This window comes from Tasmannia lanceolata, unplaced genomic scaffold, assembly GCF_043159265.1.
Source record: "Tasmannia lanceolata isolate RefF3 unplaced genomic scaffold, GAP_Taslan_0.1 ptg000016l, whole genome shotgun sequence".
Taxonomy (NCBI): domain Eukaryota; kingdom Viridiplantae; phylum Streptophyta; class Magnoliopsida; order Canellales; family Winteraceae; genus Tasmannia; species Tasmannia lanceolata.
In genome coordinates this window covers 17,129,430-17,144,230 of record NW_027518693.1, presented here as the reverse complement: position 1 = coordinate 17,144,230, position 14,801 = coordinate 17,129,430, and the positions used below count along the sequence as shown (strand labels likewise).

General features: G+C 38.6%; 2 protein-coding genes across 3 annotated transcripts; both read right to left on the bottom strand.

Annotated features, from left to right (window-relative positions):
* Nucleotides 1-131: 131 nt before the first annotated feature.
* On the bottom strand, nucleotides 132-5,274 carry ACR9 (ACT domain-containing protein). 2 transcript variants are annotated; one of them, XM_077358146.1, is made up of 6 exons: nucleotides 4,918-5,274; nucleotides 3,771-3,956; nucleotides 3,566-3,671; nucleotides 1,925-2,279; nucleotides 895-1,179; nucleotides 132-728 (listed from the first exon to the last, which is right to left on the bottom strand). In XM_077358146.1, exons 1-6 carry the CDS (start codon nucleotides 5,069-5,071, stop codon nucleotides 582-584), a joined length of 1,233 nt encoding a protein of 410 aa, XP_077214261.1. In that variant the 5' UTR covers nucleotides 5,072-5,274; the 3' UTR covers nucleotides 132-581. The 2 variants fall into 2 exon arrangements, with proteins under 2 accessions (XP_077214261.1, XP_077214260.1); XM_077358145.1 differs by having other exon boundaries at nucleotides 3,771-3,989; nucleotides 4,918-5,272.
* An 8,281-nt stretch (nucleotides 5,275-13,555) lies between these two features.
* LOC143848604 (histone H4) lies at nucleotides 13,556-14,085 on the bottom strand. Its single transcript, XM_077357580.1, has one exon. It carries the CDS (start codon nucleotides 14,018-14,020, stop codon nucleotides 13,709-13,711), a length of 312 nt encoding a protein of 103 aa, XP_077213695.1. The 5' UTR covers nucleotides 14,021-14,085; the 3' UTR covers nucleotides 13,556-13,708.
* Nucleotides 14,086-14,801: the final 716 nt, after the last annotated feature.

Sequence of the window (14,801 nt, the reverse complement as noted above, 5' to 3'; positions counted from 1 at the left end):
TCTCAAAATCCAAAACAAACATGTTTGGACCATCCTATGAAGTGGGCCCACAGTACTTTTTGAAAAAAAAAAAAAAAAAACACTGAACTTCACGTTCACAGCGCAGGTAGAATCTCTAAAACAAGAAGGTGTAAACCTGTAAATGATGGATCATCTTAGCTGATGGAAGCATCAAATGACAGACATTTATATGATCTTCCTGGGAAAAATAATGGCAGCAAAAGTTCAAGCCACTACTGTAGTGATTCAAACCATCCATCTGCCTCACCCTACAATTAGTGGGGCATACACCAAAAATCCTCTCCATCAGACAATCTAACCCTTCAATTTGTGGAGTTTTTTCATCTTTACCGTTCATTTTACAGCTTAAATGGAGAAGATCGCCCAAGTGGGGCCTCGAACGAATGATCTGGATCACTGAAATGGCAGCCTCAACTTTGTCGTTGGATAAATAGGGTCTGTAACCAGATAATTCCTCATCTTTATGGAGTGAAGAAGTCACTGTACATAATGGCCATTCCTCTCTAGTTTTACAGACCTATATGTCCAAAAGGAACCCTTGGTGGTAGAAAGTCATCAGTTCACCAACCCATCAATGTTCTCCTCACTCTGTCAACAATCTGATTTCTAGCTCGAAAATTTGCCAATGGAAACTCATGGGTATCGTCCAAAAGGAACCTGTAAACTTCCCATTGGCGTTCAGATGCCGAAAGCCTCCCAATTTCAGCCTGGAAACAGAACAGTTGATCGTTAGAACAACCAATTCGAACATAATAGTAAAATGTTAAAACGAATTTGAACATGACAGCACTGTTAGAACAACTATTTTGATTTCCAAAAACTCATATTCGATGTGCAGGTAGAGCGAGGGAAAGTGGAAAATTTATCTCTTACCGAGAAAATACAGATCCCAAGCACTTTTAAAGCAAGAGTAACATCATAGAAAACACGAGGCCTTCCCTTTCCAGACAATTCTACCGGATTAGCGACCAAGAGTTCAGTATCAGGGCCACGATTGGTGATTATCACTCGCAATGGGTGGAGCATCTCCATCCTCAAACGAGAACATAGAGTATCCTGTTTTGCAGGATCCAAGATCTTTCTTCCATCTGTTTGCTGGATAAATAAGTCCACTTCACGGTAATCTTTTGTTTTCGATGAAAACCGGCCATAAGCTATCTAAATAACAAAAAAAAAAAAAAAACATTCAGATATCAAAAAAGCGAAAATGCCATCGAATGTATATTTTCAATATGTATATTATTGTACAATGACAAAGTTGTAAATGCAGTAGAGCAGTAGAAGTATGCAAATGCCCAAGTAGAATGCATGTGAGACATTATTTTATCATACAGGTAGGATGGCCAATTTAAGCTAGAAACGTATAAATGCCTGCCTAGCACACTATAACAGTCTAACTATTCCAAAACTTGCCATGTTTGGCAGCCATGAATTTTTGTTTGGTGGAATATTAGTTTATCCAGTAATGGAGAGGGTCTAGGAGGGTGCAAGAGGGTGAGAATTGAGAGGGCATTAGTGAGGAGAGGAAATGATGTGGCTGAAAAACAGGGAAAATAAAAACTCTACTAAAGATAGAATTTTTTTTTTCTATTTTCCAACCACTCCGGACAAGCTACTCAATCTGTCAACCATGTCCTCTAAATTCTCTCGTTCTCCCACTCTCCCTACCTCACACATCACTTGGTAAAATAATATTCCCTGGAAAAAAAAAATCATGGTTGCCAATGGCCTTAATATTTATAAACAAACATTGCCTCAGTCCTCCAGAGGAAGACGGGATCTCATGGGGGCATAAATCCAACAATAAGAAATTGTAGAGGACTGATCTTTTACCCATATAATAAATAATCAAACTTCAAAAGTAAAATATAGAAAAAATGAGAATGAAGAGATTTCTGCCAACCTGAATGTTGCAGTCTTTTAAAGTTCTCAAAATGTCATAGAGGAGGCACTTTTGATCAACACTGTGTATTTGAAGCAAGGTATGAGCAGGACTCAAGGAATTATCCATTGTAATGCTGGCCTTCTTCAGCTTCGTCAAGTCTGGAGTAAGAGCTTGTGAATGAATATCATTGTCTGATAGCTCAGAACTAAATAGCTCCTTAGAAACCGCGGGAGGAAGAGAAGAGAGACCCTGTTGAAAACATTCATATTCGGGACCCACCAACTGCAGCTCACAGCTGATACATGAATCTCCGAGAACAGCATTCAGATGCTCACATGTTTCATCTTGTCTCTTTTTTGTGTGCAGAAGCTCCCTAAATTGGACATAACAAAAATAAGAACACTAGTTATCAAGGCTAACACATGAGAAGCCTAACATTCCTAGCCTCACATAATTGTATTAGATATTATTGAATAAGGGTGACAAGAGTACTCAACTCAGCTCAACTCAACTCAACAAAGCCTTTATCCCAAACTAGTTGGGGTCAGCTAAATGAATCCATTAGAAAATTTCATGAAGAAGGTGAAAGGAATCTACCCAGCTCTAATCCTGGTTCTAATTGGGTTCTTCTACATGGAAGGGTGACAAGAGTATACAAAGAAATTGCTACTTTTACATGGATAAATCACTGTAACGATTTCCCTTGGTTGATTAGAGGCATTTGAACTGAAAGACGATGTACAAATCAGTCATATGGAACTACTTATATGTACTAAAAAACTTTAAAGAACACCGAACAATATATTATTAGCAATCAGATTCAAAGAAGATAAGGGCCTTCAAGAAACAATACCCCCACCGCAGATCTTTTTCACCCGCCTAACCAAGTCCTAACTGTTCTGATATTTACACTCTCCAAACAGAATTGATAGCTTATTTTCTTTCAGATCAGTCAACAATGGATCTATTAAAATGCCAAAAAGGGAAAAAGAAAAAACAGATCTGCAATGGACGACAAAAATGCGGACAAGAAAACATTTTAGAATTAGATCAATACGGAAATGTACAGAGAAAAGTTTAAAATGAGATCAATTTGGAAATGAAGCAGGCGATATCTCTTTTCAGCCGTTTGGAGTGCAAATGAGCCTGGCACTCTGGCGCCAATTGATAATTTCGACGAACCCTCACTAACTAAGCCCATGAAAAATGAAAATTACAATTATTGAGTGGAAGAAATTTCAGTAAAAACAACAAATTAGGAACAGAGAATAAAAAAACAAAAACCATCAATGATCCAAAGATAGGAAACAGAAATTAAACACGTGCAATATAACAACCAGTTCAAGCACAGCCAGGTTGAGAACATGAAGATAGAGAATATGTTAAAGGTAGAACTAGTCTCACTAAGCTTAAAGATTAGATTGCAATAGCTAAAATGTATAACCATCTATTACTGCATCATAACAAGCAGTATCTATTAGGGGTGCAGTTTGGGTCGGGTCGGGTTGCGCTTTTGCTAAAAAAATGAATTGGAATCAACCTGAACCCAGTCCGATTTTATGGTAAAAGCTCAATCCAAATTTTCAAAATCGACCTGAGTTGCACCCCTAGCATCTATAAACATAGATCCCATCAAAACATTTAAATCTTAAGACTCACATGCTGTCTGTAATGAAGAAGAGATCCATGACTCGGCCATCAGGAGTCGTTGAGACTTTGACTCTCTGGGTTATAAGCTCAAGCTCGCAAAGAACATGAGTAGCATCTACAGGAAAAAAAACAAACAAACCCACAATTCAATGACTGTTCTAAACATACAATCAAACCAAGTCACAAAAAAAAAAAAATGAAATTTTGTAGGTACCATGTAACAATCCCTTCCTATTGAGGCAAAAAAACTTCAAAAGGTAGACAACTGGGGAAGGCGTGGGACGAGTGGGCAACTGAAAGTAAAAGGAAATAGAACATGAAGGGCATACAGATAGAAGTCGATTTTTCAAGCTTGCCCATCTTACAGTTGCTGAGACAGATCGAGGAACAACCCAAAATACTACATAGCACCATTTGCCGTCAGTCGAAACATCTATTCAAAATGGCAAGAACATACACAAAAAAGGGGAAAAAAATAGAAGAATCAGTAGCCTGAAACAGATTATCAGAAAAAATAAAGATAGTAATACAGTCATTTAATCGAAAATTGAACCAATTCATTCTGCAATCATTAGCCTGAATTCAACCTGTAATCACTCAGAAATAGATGAAGAATTTTTAACCAAAAGGGAAGGATCAATTTCATAAAATTAATAAGGAAAGGTAGAAAAATGACAATCAGAAGAATGCGGAACGAAAAATTCAAACAAGGATAAATTGAAACAAAAACAAATAGAAAGACAAAAAATAAAACGAATTTTGCTTTAACAACGTACCAAAAAATCAACAACTAAATGAAGCCACACAGAAAGCAAATCTTACAAAAAATAAGAAGTAGAATAAAAAAGTAATAAGATTCGACAGTCCATTTCAAAAAAAAGTAATAAGATTCGACATGGAAACCTTTAAATCTCCCAAAATATAATCCAATAAGGCCCTGTTTGGATTGCCAAAAAAAACATTTCTGATGGAAATTTTTTTCCTAGAAATTTGTTTTATTTTCACAATTTAGAGGAAAATGATATGATGATAAATTGAAGGTCCCCTCTATATAAAAATTGAATAGGGTTGGTTCAAGTAATTTTATTTTTATTTTTTTGTGTAAAAAAGTAAGAAATTTTAGAAATAATTTTCCTTTTTAAACTTTTCCAGAAAATACCCTGCATTCTCAACTCCATACAAAAAAAATCTAAAAAACCAACGTCTTGCAAACTCAGAAATCCAAAACCCTAAAATCCCAAACATAAGCTACACCCACATTTCACAAAACAAAAACAAATGAAAATCCAAAACTTCAATCCAAACCCTAGATCCCAAAAACCCCAAAACAAATAAGACCCTACAAAATCCGAAATCCTGACCTCCTCTGGTAATGCAGAGCCCAAACTCTAGTATAATTCTGCACAAATCGCAACCAAGACCAGTCTTATCGGGGCAATTCACCGTTATCACGCTCGGATCCCCCGCCTTTTTCCCGCTCTCAATCAGAACCAGATCATCACTCGGAACACCCATGCCGGAAAAAAAATATTCCGGTCAGATTCCGGCTACAAGAATTGAATATCCGCGCATCAAAGGACGCCGGTGGAGAAAGAATATTCCAGCGAGTTTGAGTCAGGGGAGTCCTGTCGGGTCTTTATACGAAGAAGAAAAACTCCGTAACAACTCTAGGACAATGATAAATTCGCACCCTTGGACGATAATTCCCACCCAAGTAAAGGAGGGTATGTATGTCCGTATGTGACAGACTTTACCGCTTTTAAATGTCAAATGTCAATATACTTTCCAGGGGTGCGAACTATCCTATAGGGGTGTGAATTTATCAAACTCGAATACGAAGATTCGAAAGTGTCGGGTTTTGGAAGGTAGCAATCGTTATCAAACTCTAATATGAAACAGCGTTGGCCACGTCGATAATGTAGGTCCCACGTCGATAATGCAAGTCCACGTCAAAGTGGGACCCACATTATCAACGTGGCAAACGCTGTTTCATAGCTGGAGCTAGTGGTGACTCTATCAGGTCCTTCTTTATTTAGATACCCTTATTTTAGTAACAGCACTCCTCTCCTGAGGAATGCAACTTATGCAAGTACACGGTAAAAAGGAGGCGTGCAAGTGCAAACTATTACTTTATTGTGTGTGGAGTGATCTGGATCGATTATCTCTTTTTGGATATCCAATCATGCCGACGACACTCGGTAATTTTCTTCGGATACTGATTTCCAACATGACCATAGGGCTCTCTGTTCACTTGTTTTCCCTGGAAAGGAAAAAAAAAGGTTTTCCGGAAATCTGACGTGGCATTAGAAAAAAAAATCCAAGGAAACTGTGTAGGAAAAGGTTTCCTGCGCCTGTTTATGTGAGCAAGAACTGTGCAGGAAAAGGTTTCCCAAGAAACTGCTTGCCTACTTTTTTTTCATTAGTTTTTCCGGGAAAGCAAATCTGACCAAAATAATAGGATTTGGTTTCCCACACTTGTGAGAAAAGAGACATTTCCACATCATTTTTGACAATTTCAATGTCATTATTTGACATTTTCCACATAGGCTTGTTACTTTCTCAGGAAAGCAAGTGAACACCGTAATTCTGTCTTGTCAAGAAAAAAAGAGGTTATTTTTCAGGGATTTGCTTCCCGGGAACGCAAGTGACCAGAGCCTAAGTTGATAATGGCACTATTTTGTTTGTTCTATAAGTTATAACTTTCTTAATTAGTTTCTCAAAGGCGGTTACTATACTCCATGTGCTATCGACATCTGATAAAAAAAAACATAAAATAGTAAGTAGTGGCATCATCAAAATATTTTAATAACAACAGGGGTCGAAAAAATCATCGCCCGATATTTTTTATGAATCTTTTGTAATTGGGTTCAACCATGATTACGAAAGATATCATTTTTTATTTCTGATTTGTAAATAACTCATGGGAATGATATTTTCACCCCTCTGCAGCACGCATTCGCCCCCTTATAACGTGAACAGTGGGCAACTTTAATGCTTTTTGACGTCAAATCAAGTCAACAACATTGGGCGAATGCGTACTCGAGAGGGGTGAAAATATCATCTCCCATAACTCCTTCACCACTTATGTATGTGTGCAACATAATTAAAGAGAAAATACTAAACACACACACATTTCATACTCATGCAGTGCACCAGATGTGATTTTAAATTTTTAACCTTCAGGGCGAAGGCTGCTAGCTTTAGCCTCACTAAAAAACTGAATTAAGAACGTAATCTCAAATTTCTAAAAAATTCAAATATTCAAAGTAAAGTAGTATATTCACCACCTTTTCTTCCCTCGGCCGCCGCCGCCTCTAGTATATAAAAAAGGGAATGATATATCCGCCCCATTTCTTCCCTGGGCCACTCCCTTTTCCTGCCTCTCCATCTTTGTATTTTTTATCTTTCCCTAGAGATGACCACATTTTCACCTGCTCTCTTTGTATCTTTACCTGGTCATAATGCAACTAAAAATAAGTAGCGTGATCAAGAATTTTAGTTTTGTGGGCCATACTCCTAATCGCTGCAAACAAACAATCCTAACCGTTCGATTCATTGAATGTTCAGCTTTTCTCATGTTCTAAGCCACTGGCATTTATACTTGCTCTAGTTACTCCGTGCTGGCGCGAGTCGTATTAGCAAGTCCAGTGCAGGAAAAACAATGTGTCAACATACGTCACTCGCTGATCTTACTACACTGCCCATCCAAGTTTCCACACGTCACGCCACGTGTCGAAAAATATTTAGAAATGGCTCTTGCGAGTAAAGAAAAGCTAAGAGACCAAAAGTGATCCACGTGGCAATCAACTTGTTAAAGAGCCACGTAAAGTTAAATGTATCACATGATGAAAAATCATGCAAGGCACGGATTGGAAGAACTGTTGACCGTCCGATCTCGTAGCGATTGACAGTGATTGGTAGGATCTGGATGGATAGAAAGCTACCTTCTTTGAGATTTGAGACCACACAATAAAAGGGGGTCTTTTCTTTTCCTCTTTTGGAAAGGCCAATAGAAACCAAAATAATGGGACCCACCGTGGCTAAAGATGATGCGTTTCGGTTCAAAATTTGCTTGGATCAAGCAATTTAAGCATACCAATTTTGGGACCCACCATGGTAGAAAGTGTACACCTGGTGGTACCCACCAAGGATGGAATAAAACAAAAAAACAAAAAAGCTTCAAGGGAAAGAGATAAAAGATTATTGAAACAAAGTTAGCTAACCATTCATGCCACTGTGAGAAGTCAATGAAGCATGTGATTAATTTGATATGATTGAGGCAAATGGGGCCCAGTAGTCGAATGATTATAATTAGGGAAAATGACCTATTAGCCCCTATTATTTTTACTTGGGACAGCCCCCTCAACTCCACTGTAAAAGAGTAGTGACATAGAGGGGGCCTTCTAAAGTAAAAAAAAAGGAGGATATATCACATCCCTTTTAATTAGGAGGACATGCCAATGGTAAATTGTAGTAAGAACTAAGAACTATTGACACGAAATTATCGAAATATTTTCGTCTTCATCCCAACAAAATGTACATCCAATTCGCAAGTGCACTGGTTGATACCATAACAGCATGTGTTACATTGATTTTCCATAAAAAAATTACCCCTAGACCAGACTGACCCAGAGAGGAACGTGCCCACCAGGGCACCACCAGATGTTGTAGATGAACCTACTAAAGAAGAAGTGGAGTATATCATAGCTGACCGCACCATGGGGCTAGCCCATACACCCACTGCACGAGTTGAATACTACTTAGTGAAGTAGAAGGGCCAACCTGAGAGCGAGGCAAGTCCTTTTGCTCCTCAGCCTACGGGGTATTAGCAGCCGTTTCCAGTTGTTGTTCCCCTCCCAAGGGCAGCAGCAAATGTACAGGTTCCATCAATCCCCTGTAAAAAGTTTAAGCTTTGAAGAAGGTTGATTTGTTATTCGCACGTTTGGTCTGCATATTTGTCGTTTTACAGACATGTTGCGAAAAATTGACACCTTCATTTTAGCAGAAGGGATTTCACTATCATAGCACCTTTCTTAAAATTAGATATCCTCATTATGAGTCTGTGATGAATGTTTCACTTGTCGGATAGATGTGCCACACAAAGGCATGGGTTTGACAGAAAAACACACCTGTCGATGGGATTATACTAGTGATGGCGTTGCGAGAGGAATGATTCATTATTGCACGAAATCATCTTAACTCATGCACACCTACTATGGTACATTGAGCCCTACCATCGATTGTAAGCAGTTCATTTGATAGACTTTTCTTTCAATCCTTTAAACCCAAAAATTAAGCCAACTGTAACGTCAAATAATGGATATTAGTTGATAAAAAAAAAAAAAAAACTATAGATTGCCTGGTGAGCTTGAAATATGATAATTCGGCAGCAGTTTTTTTATGGGCAAATTCGCCGTTTTCTCTGTCTAGCGTGTCTTGAGAATAGGGATGGTCGCTATCATACTTAAATGTATCATCTTTCTTTTTATTTAATAAACCGGTAGGGGTCCCTGCCAAACCCCAGCTTACCGACTAAAATAAACTAGAGATTACAAAAATACACTATAATAGATATTAGGGTTATTCGACATGGGGGGACAACCTTACCCTAGACAAGTTGTTACCACCTATTCCTGGCGGCAATGAGAGGTTTGAGTGGAAACATGAGAATTATGATTTCAAACATTTTACACAAGCGGGTGGTAGATGGACGATCAGAATTGTCAAAACAACAATGATAATGCTTGTGTTGTTACTTAACTGATGAGCCCTGTCAGATAAAAAAAAAAAAACTAGGATTGCCAACAAATCCAAATAGAATAGGATCCACCCTGTTGGTGCGGGATATGTTTGAATCCTTATTAGTCAAATCCTAATCCATGAATTTTTCAAATCCTACATTTGATATATGGGTCCCGATCTAATTGAAATTGTATTGTCCATCAAAGTGTCATGAGTCCTAATCTCACTACTCACAATGGCCAATGATGGTTTCATGTTTTTAATGTTTTTCTCTTTTGATAAGTGACTCTATAACATACCAAAAATACACCTAATGCTTGGGATATACAGACGAAGAAATTTGAAGGGTGTTTCCATCTTCTGCCCCCGTTCAATCAACCTACCCGGAACAATAGATAACCAACTTGTATCTGTTGAAGATTTGAGGGTTACTGTTGGTGATGAGAGAACATAAATGTGTTGCTTCAAGGCGTGATATCACTTTCCTTAAGACAAGATTCGCCCCCACCAGTAGTGTGCAAAGGGAATCCGCGAATTGCCTCCAAGATACAATGAAGCCTAGTAGGGAAACCCTACTAATGTTTGATGACGCCTCACACTAGCGGAATCAAACCCGAAATGCCCTCCAGAAATTTCAAGCTTTAGAGAAATTTTCAGATACTGTTTCTGCAGAAGAACAGTATCTAGAACAGTAAACAAAAGAAAAATAGTATGTAGAAATACTTGGGGATTTTGAAATAATGTTCAAGAGTGTTTAAAGTCTGTCAGAATTGCCAATTCGTTTCTATACACAAATGATAAAAATCTGCTATTTTTATAGAGCCTCTGGTGTCTTTTCAGTGTAAAGAACACCTCTACAGGCACCTTTCCAGAATGTTTGAAATCTCACTGTTAGATTGCACCCATTTATTATTGAACGGTTGTGATTAATCCTAGAAGTGACTGTTGGGTTGTGCAAAACCTTTCTCCAACCCCGTAACTGTTAAATCAATCATCTATGGTGCGGGACGCACCCCCTGAGCTCTTGACCGTTGGGGAAGGGACACAATCCATTGGATCACATCTTATGACCGTTGATGTACTAGGCCGACCGTTAAGCCCAACCCAACCATTCGGCCCACCCATCCAATCGATCCACCTTTATCTTGATCCAACGGTCGGTCCAGATCAAATCTGAAAAAATTAAAGGCTCCAATTGCTCCCAGCGATGTTGCGTACGGTTCACCTTTATCTTGATCTAACGGTCGGTCCAGATCAAATCTGAAAAAATTAAAGGCTCCAATCGCTCTTTGCGTACGTGCAAAGTGCGCCTAAAAAAGCGCCACTATGCGCCCTATAGCCCATGCCGTACGCGTGCATGTGCATGTGCATGTGTGAATAGTGCGTTGCACCATCCCGCGGGTCCACCTTGAGTTCAACCCAATGTGCAACCAAACAAGTAGTAGAGAAGGGTAAGGCTTTATAAGCCCTTATCTTTCATTTTTCTCATTCGGTACGGACTATCTTTTCAACTACATTTCTACATCCTTTTGGGAAAAAAGCAAATCTTTCCAAGAAAGTATTTTCTTTTTCCCAGACGCTTTTGATAAAAACATTTTCCAAAAACACTAAAACACACGTATTTTGCATGTTTTAGTGTTTAGGTTCCATAGGATTTCAATTTGGTTGTCTATGTACTCCCACAACAACTCGGATTACAATTTAGTTTTTGAACTTGTCTTCTCGGGGGAAGGAGTCGGTGTACGTTGTGTTGGACAAGCAGAAGATTCTAGCATGCATTTCTCACATTGAGTCGTTGGCGATAGCTCAGTATTTATTTAGAAAATTAACCCATTGATAATGGTATTGTGGTTTTCAGCTTCACTTTTATTATCGGAACGAACTACGCCTTGAAAGTATTTCTTAGTTCTTATTTTCAATGTCTGGGTCACAATCTATTTCAAATGAGACCCTGAATCAAAGTGTCCTGGTTCTACTCTCGTCACCCAACCATATAAGCTGAACCAAAGACTGGTTTTTTATGTTTTTTCACTATTGAGTTCAACACTCTAAATATAATTTGATTTGAAGGAAAATGTTATCAGCACTACCATATTTTGATGATTAGACACCTTGCTTTATTAAAAAGTAAGGTATGGTCCGCACCATAGGATGATCCAAACCGTCCATTAAATGGGTCATAGCCTCAATAGTTTGTGCCCAAAAAATCATTTCCATAGGTTGATCATAACCCTCCGTTCTATAGAGGGACTGAATCTTAGAGGGTTGATCCTAACCCTCTATATCGGAGGGTTAGGATCAACCTATAGAAATTATTTTTTGAGGCACAACCTATTTTGGCTGTGGCCCATCTAATAGATGGTTTGGATCATCCTATGGTGTGAGCCATACTGTAATACTGAACCTTTTAATAAAGTAAGGAATGCGACATCAAAATATGGTAGTGCTGATAACATTTCCCAAATAAAAATAGAAAACACTTTTAAATGGAACTCAATCTTGGTTTAAAAAATGATGGCGTAAATGACAAAAACGCTCTTGTTTAAGGGTTGAATTTTCAAACAAATCACATCATCGTAAAAGCCATGTGACATACTACTAGGAATTTGTCGTCTAGTATCATGTCATCCCAACATAATCTAAGCGAAAAAGTTTGGGGTGCAACTCGGGTTGGGTTCAACCCGAAAAAAAGTCCGGTCAGGTTCGGTTGACTTTGGTTCGGGTTTAGGTTCGGATTGGGGCATTGGGCAACCCGACCCTACGGAAGCCCAACCTTTTTTATCTTTTTTTAGTAAGCTTAAAAAGTCAGGTTGGGTTGAATTCAGGTCAATCAAGTTCGGGTTGAAAAGAAGGGTTCCTCGGGTCAGGTAGGTTTGAACCTCATTGATTTGGGAATCAGGTCAAGTCAGGTTCGGGTTGAGTAAATGATTCCTTGGGTCGGGTTGCACTGCCCAAAAAAGCTAAAAAAAAGGGTTTTTTTGCTTGGATATCTTTAGGGGTGGTTACTCGGTTATAACCGAACCGAAATAATTTCAATTATCAAATTTCGGTAACTGAAACCGAACTGAAAATTTTCAAAACCGAACCGATTAAAAATTCAGTTATTCGGTTATAACCGAATAGTGGAAAAAAAGAGGGAAAATGCAAAATCTTAGTTTCAATCGGAGGGCTAGGATCATCCAATCGAAATGATTTTTGAAGCACAACCTAATTAAGTTGTAATCAATCAAATCGACAGTTTTGATCATCCTTTGGATTGCCCGTATCACACTTTTTTTTGAAAAACTAATGATTTTTATCATTATTTCAGTTATTTCGGTTAACTGAATTATTTTTTGAGATAACCGAAACCGAAGAAATTTGACATCCATGAAAACCGAAACCGAACCGATTGCTCTTCCAACCGAACCGAAATAACCAAACGAATTCGGTTCGGTCGGTTATTTTGGTTAAACCCGAATAATGAACAGCCCTAAATTTCTTGGAAATAATGCTCTCTTCTCTCCTTATATACTGTAATGACACCCCGACTGCTACTCTCCAAGGTTGAAAACCAAACATTACTTACCACTATTTTCCGAGGATTATTTCCTGTTGACTAGTCAACTGACACCACTACTCTATGAGGTAACTACGTGCAACCAAACAGAGCTGTGCACAAAAAACATTTTATCTACTGAGACTACAGTTGAGTAATTTACGCTATCAGTAGTCACGGTAACATCAGTCGAGTGGAGATTGATGGCGTTATTGTAAAAATGTACTTCTAATAAAGGGCTATTATGCTCATTTGGTTTAAGAAAAACAAATCCGGGCCCCTTTTTTCGTCTTCTTGTACACGAATCCCAATCACCAGTCCAAGTGCCACTCTTCCTAGCATTTCTCAAAATTTTAAAACAGGCCTGGCTTCAAACATTAAATCAAACCTAGAACACTCAGCAACTCATCCATATAGGATAATCCTAATACTCAAATCTATAGAGGTTTTTCATAATGTGAAACCCCTCTACCAAATCAGAAGGTTAGGATCATCATGTAGATGATTTAAAGGGCACAAGCTACTTTTTACATCATGGCCAAACAATGGAACAGTTTGAATCACCCTACAAAGTGGGCTCTTCAGTATTTCCACAGTAAAGATTTTTTTTTTAATGGTACCATTCCAGATTTGGAATGGATCACCAAAAAAAACCTAATTTGAATTTATAATAATCATAGAGTCAATCACTGAGATCTAAAGAGGAATCCTGACCAAAATCAGAAAACAAAACCCACTGTTCTTCGTTCACAAAAACTCAAAACAACACTAATCGATCCAAGAAGAAAGGATACAGATGAACAAAAAGAAAAAGAAAAATACATGGTTGAGAAGAGAGACAAAAAAGAATTTAAAAGACCAAAATGCCCCTGTCAACCACCGAACCCGTACAAAGTCCTGCCCTGCCTCTTGAGGGCATAAACGACATCCATGGCAGTAACAGTCTTCCTCCTAGCATGCTCCGTGTAAGTCACAGCATCGCGGATCACATTCTCTAGAAAAATCTTCAAAACCCCTCTCGTCTCTTCATAGATCAATCCACTAATCCTCTTAACTCCGCCTCTCCTTGCTAGCCGTCGGATCGCAGGCTTTGTGATCCCCTGGATGTTGTCCCGCAGCACCTTACGGTGGCGCTTAGCACCACCCTTTCCTAGTCCCTTCCCTCCTTTTCCCCTACCAGACATTTTTCAGACCTTCCTTTGATTTTTTACTTTTTTTTCTTCTTCTTCTTTCTTTCTCTCCCTCTCTTCTTCTTGTGGATTTACAGATTGAAGAATGAATGGATGGCTTTTATAAAGTATTTTCCGGGTTTTGAGTGTTTTTGGCGCGGGTTGATAGCGCTCGTTGGATTAGATTTCGAAATTTGAAATTGAACGGCTGATGTATTCGATCCGTGTCGTTTCGTTTAGGCTTCTTTAAATCGTTGATTAAATGAAAATCGACAGTGGATGACCTTCTTTCGTTAGTAGCGCACTTGAATGTGTTGTAAGGCGCGGGAGGTGGGGAAAATGTGTGCCTTCTTGTGCGGGTGGTGACTGAAATCTCGTATATTTTGAAGAGAAAACGGTTCCTACACATATGTGTTGATAAGTTATCGACACACTAGCTTAAAATATAGTGGGGGCCACATTATTTGGGTGATCCAAACCATTCATTTTTAAGGCCCTCACATAGATAGGGTGTCCACAAAAAATCAGATCCATAGGATCATTCTAACCATTCGAACTGTGGAGGCAAAAAATTGACTAATTTGTAAAGGTTTAAAGACATCCATTTTACCTCCACAAATCGTAGGGTTGGGATGATCCTATGGATCTGATTTTTTGTAAACACTCTATCTCAGAGGCCTTTAAAATGGATGGCTTAGATCACCCAAACAATGTGCGCCCCCACTGTATTTTAAGCTAGTGTGTAGGAACCGTTTTCTCTATTGAGAAACTAACTTCTGTGGGGAATTTGAAGCAT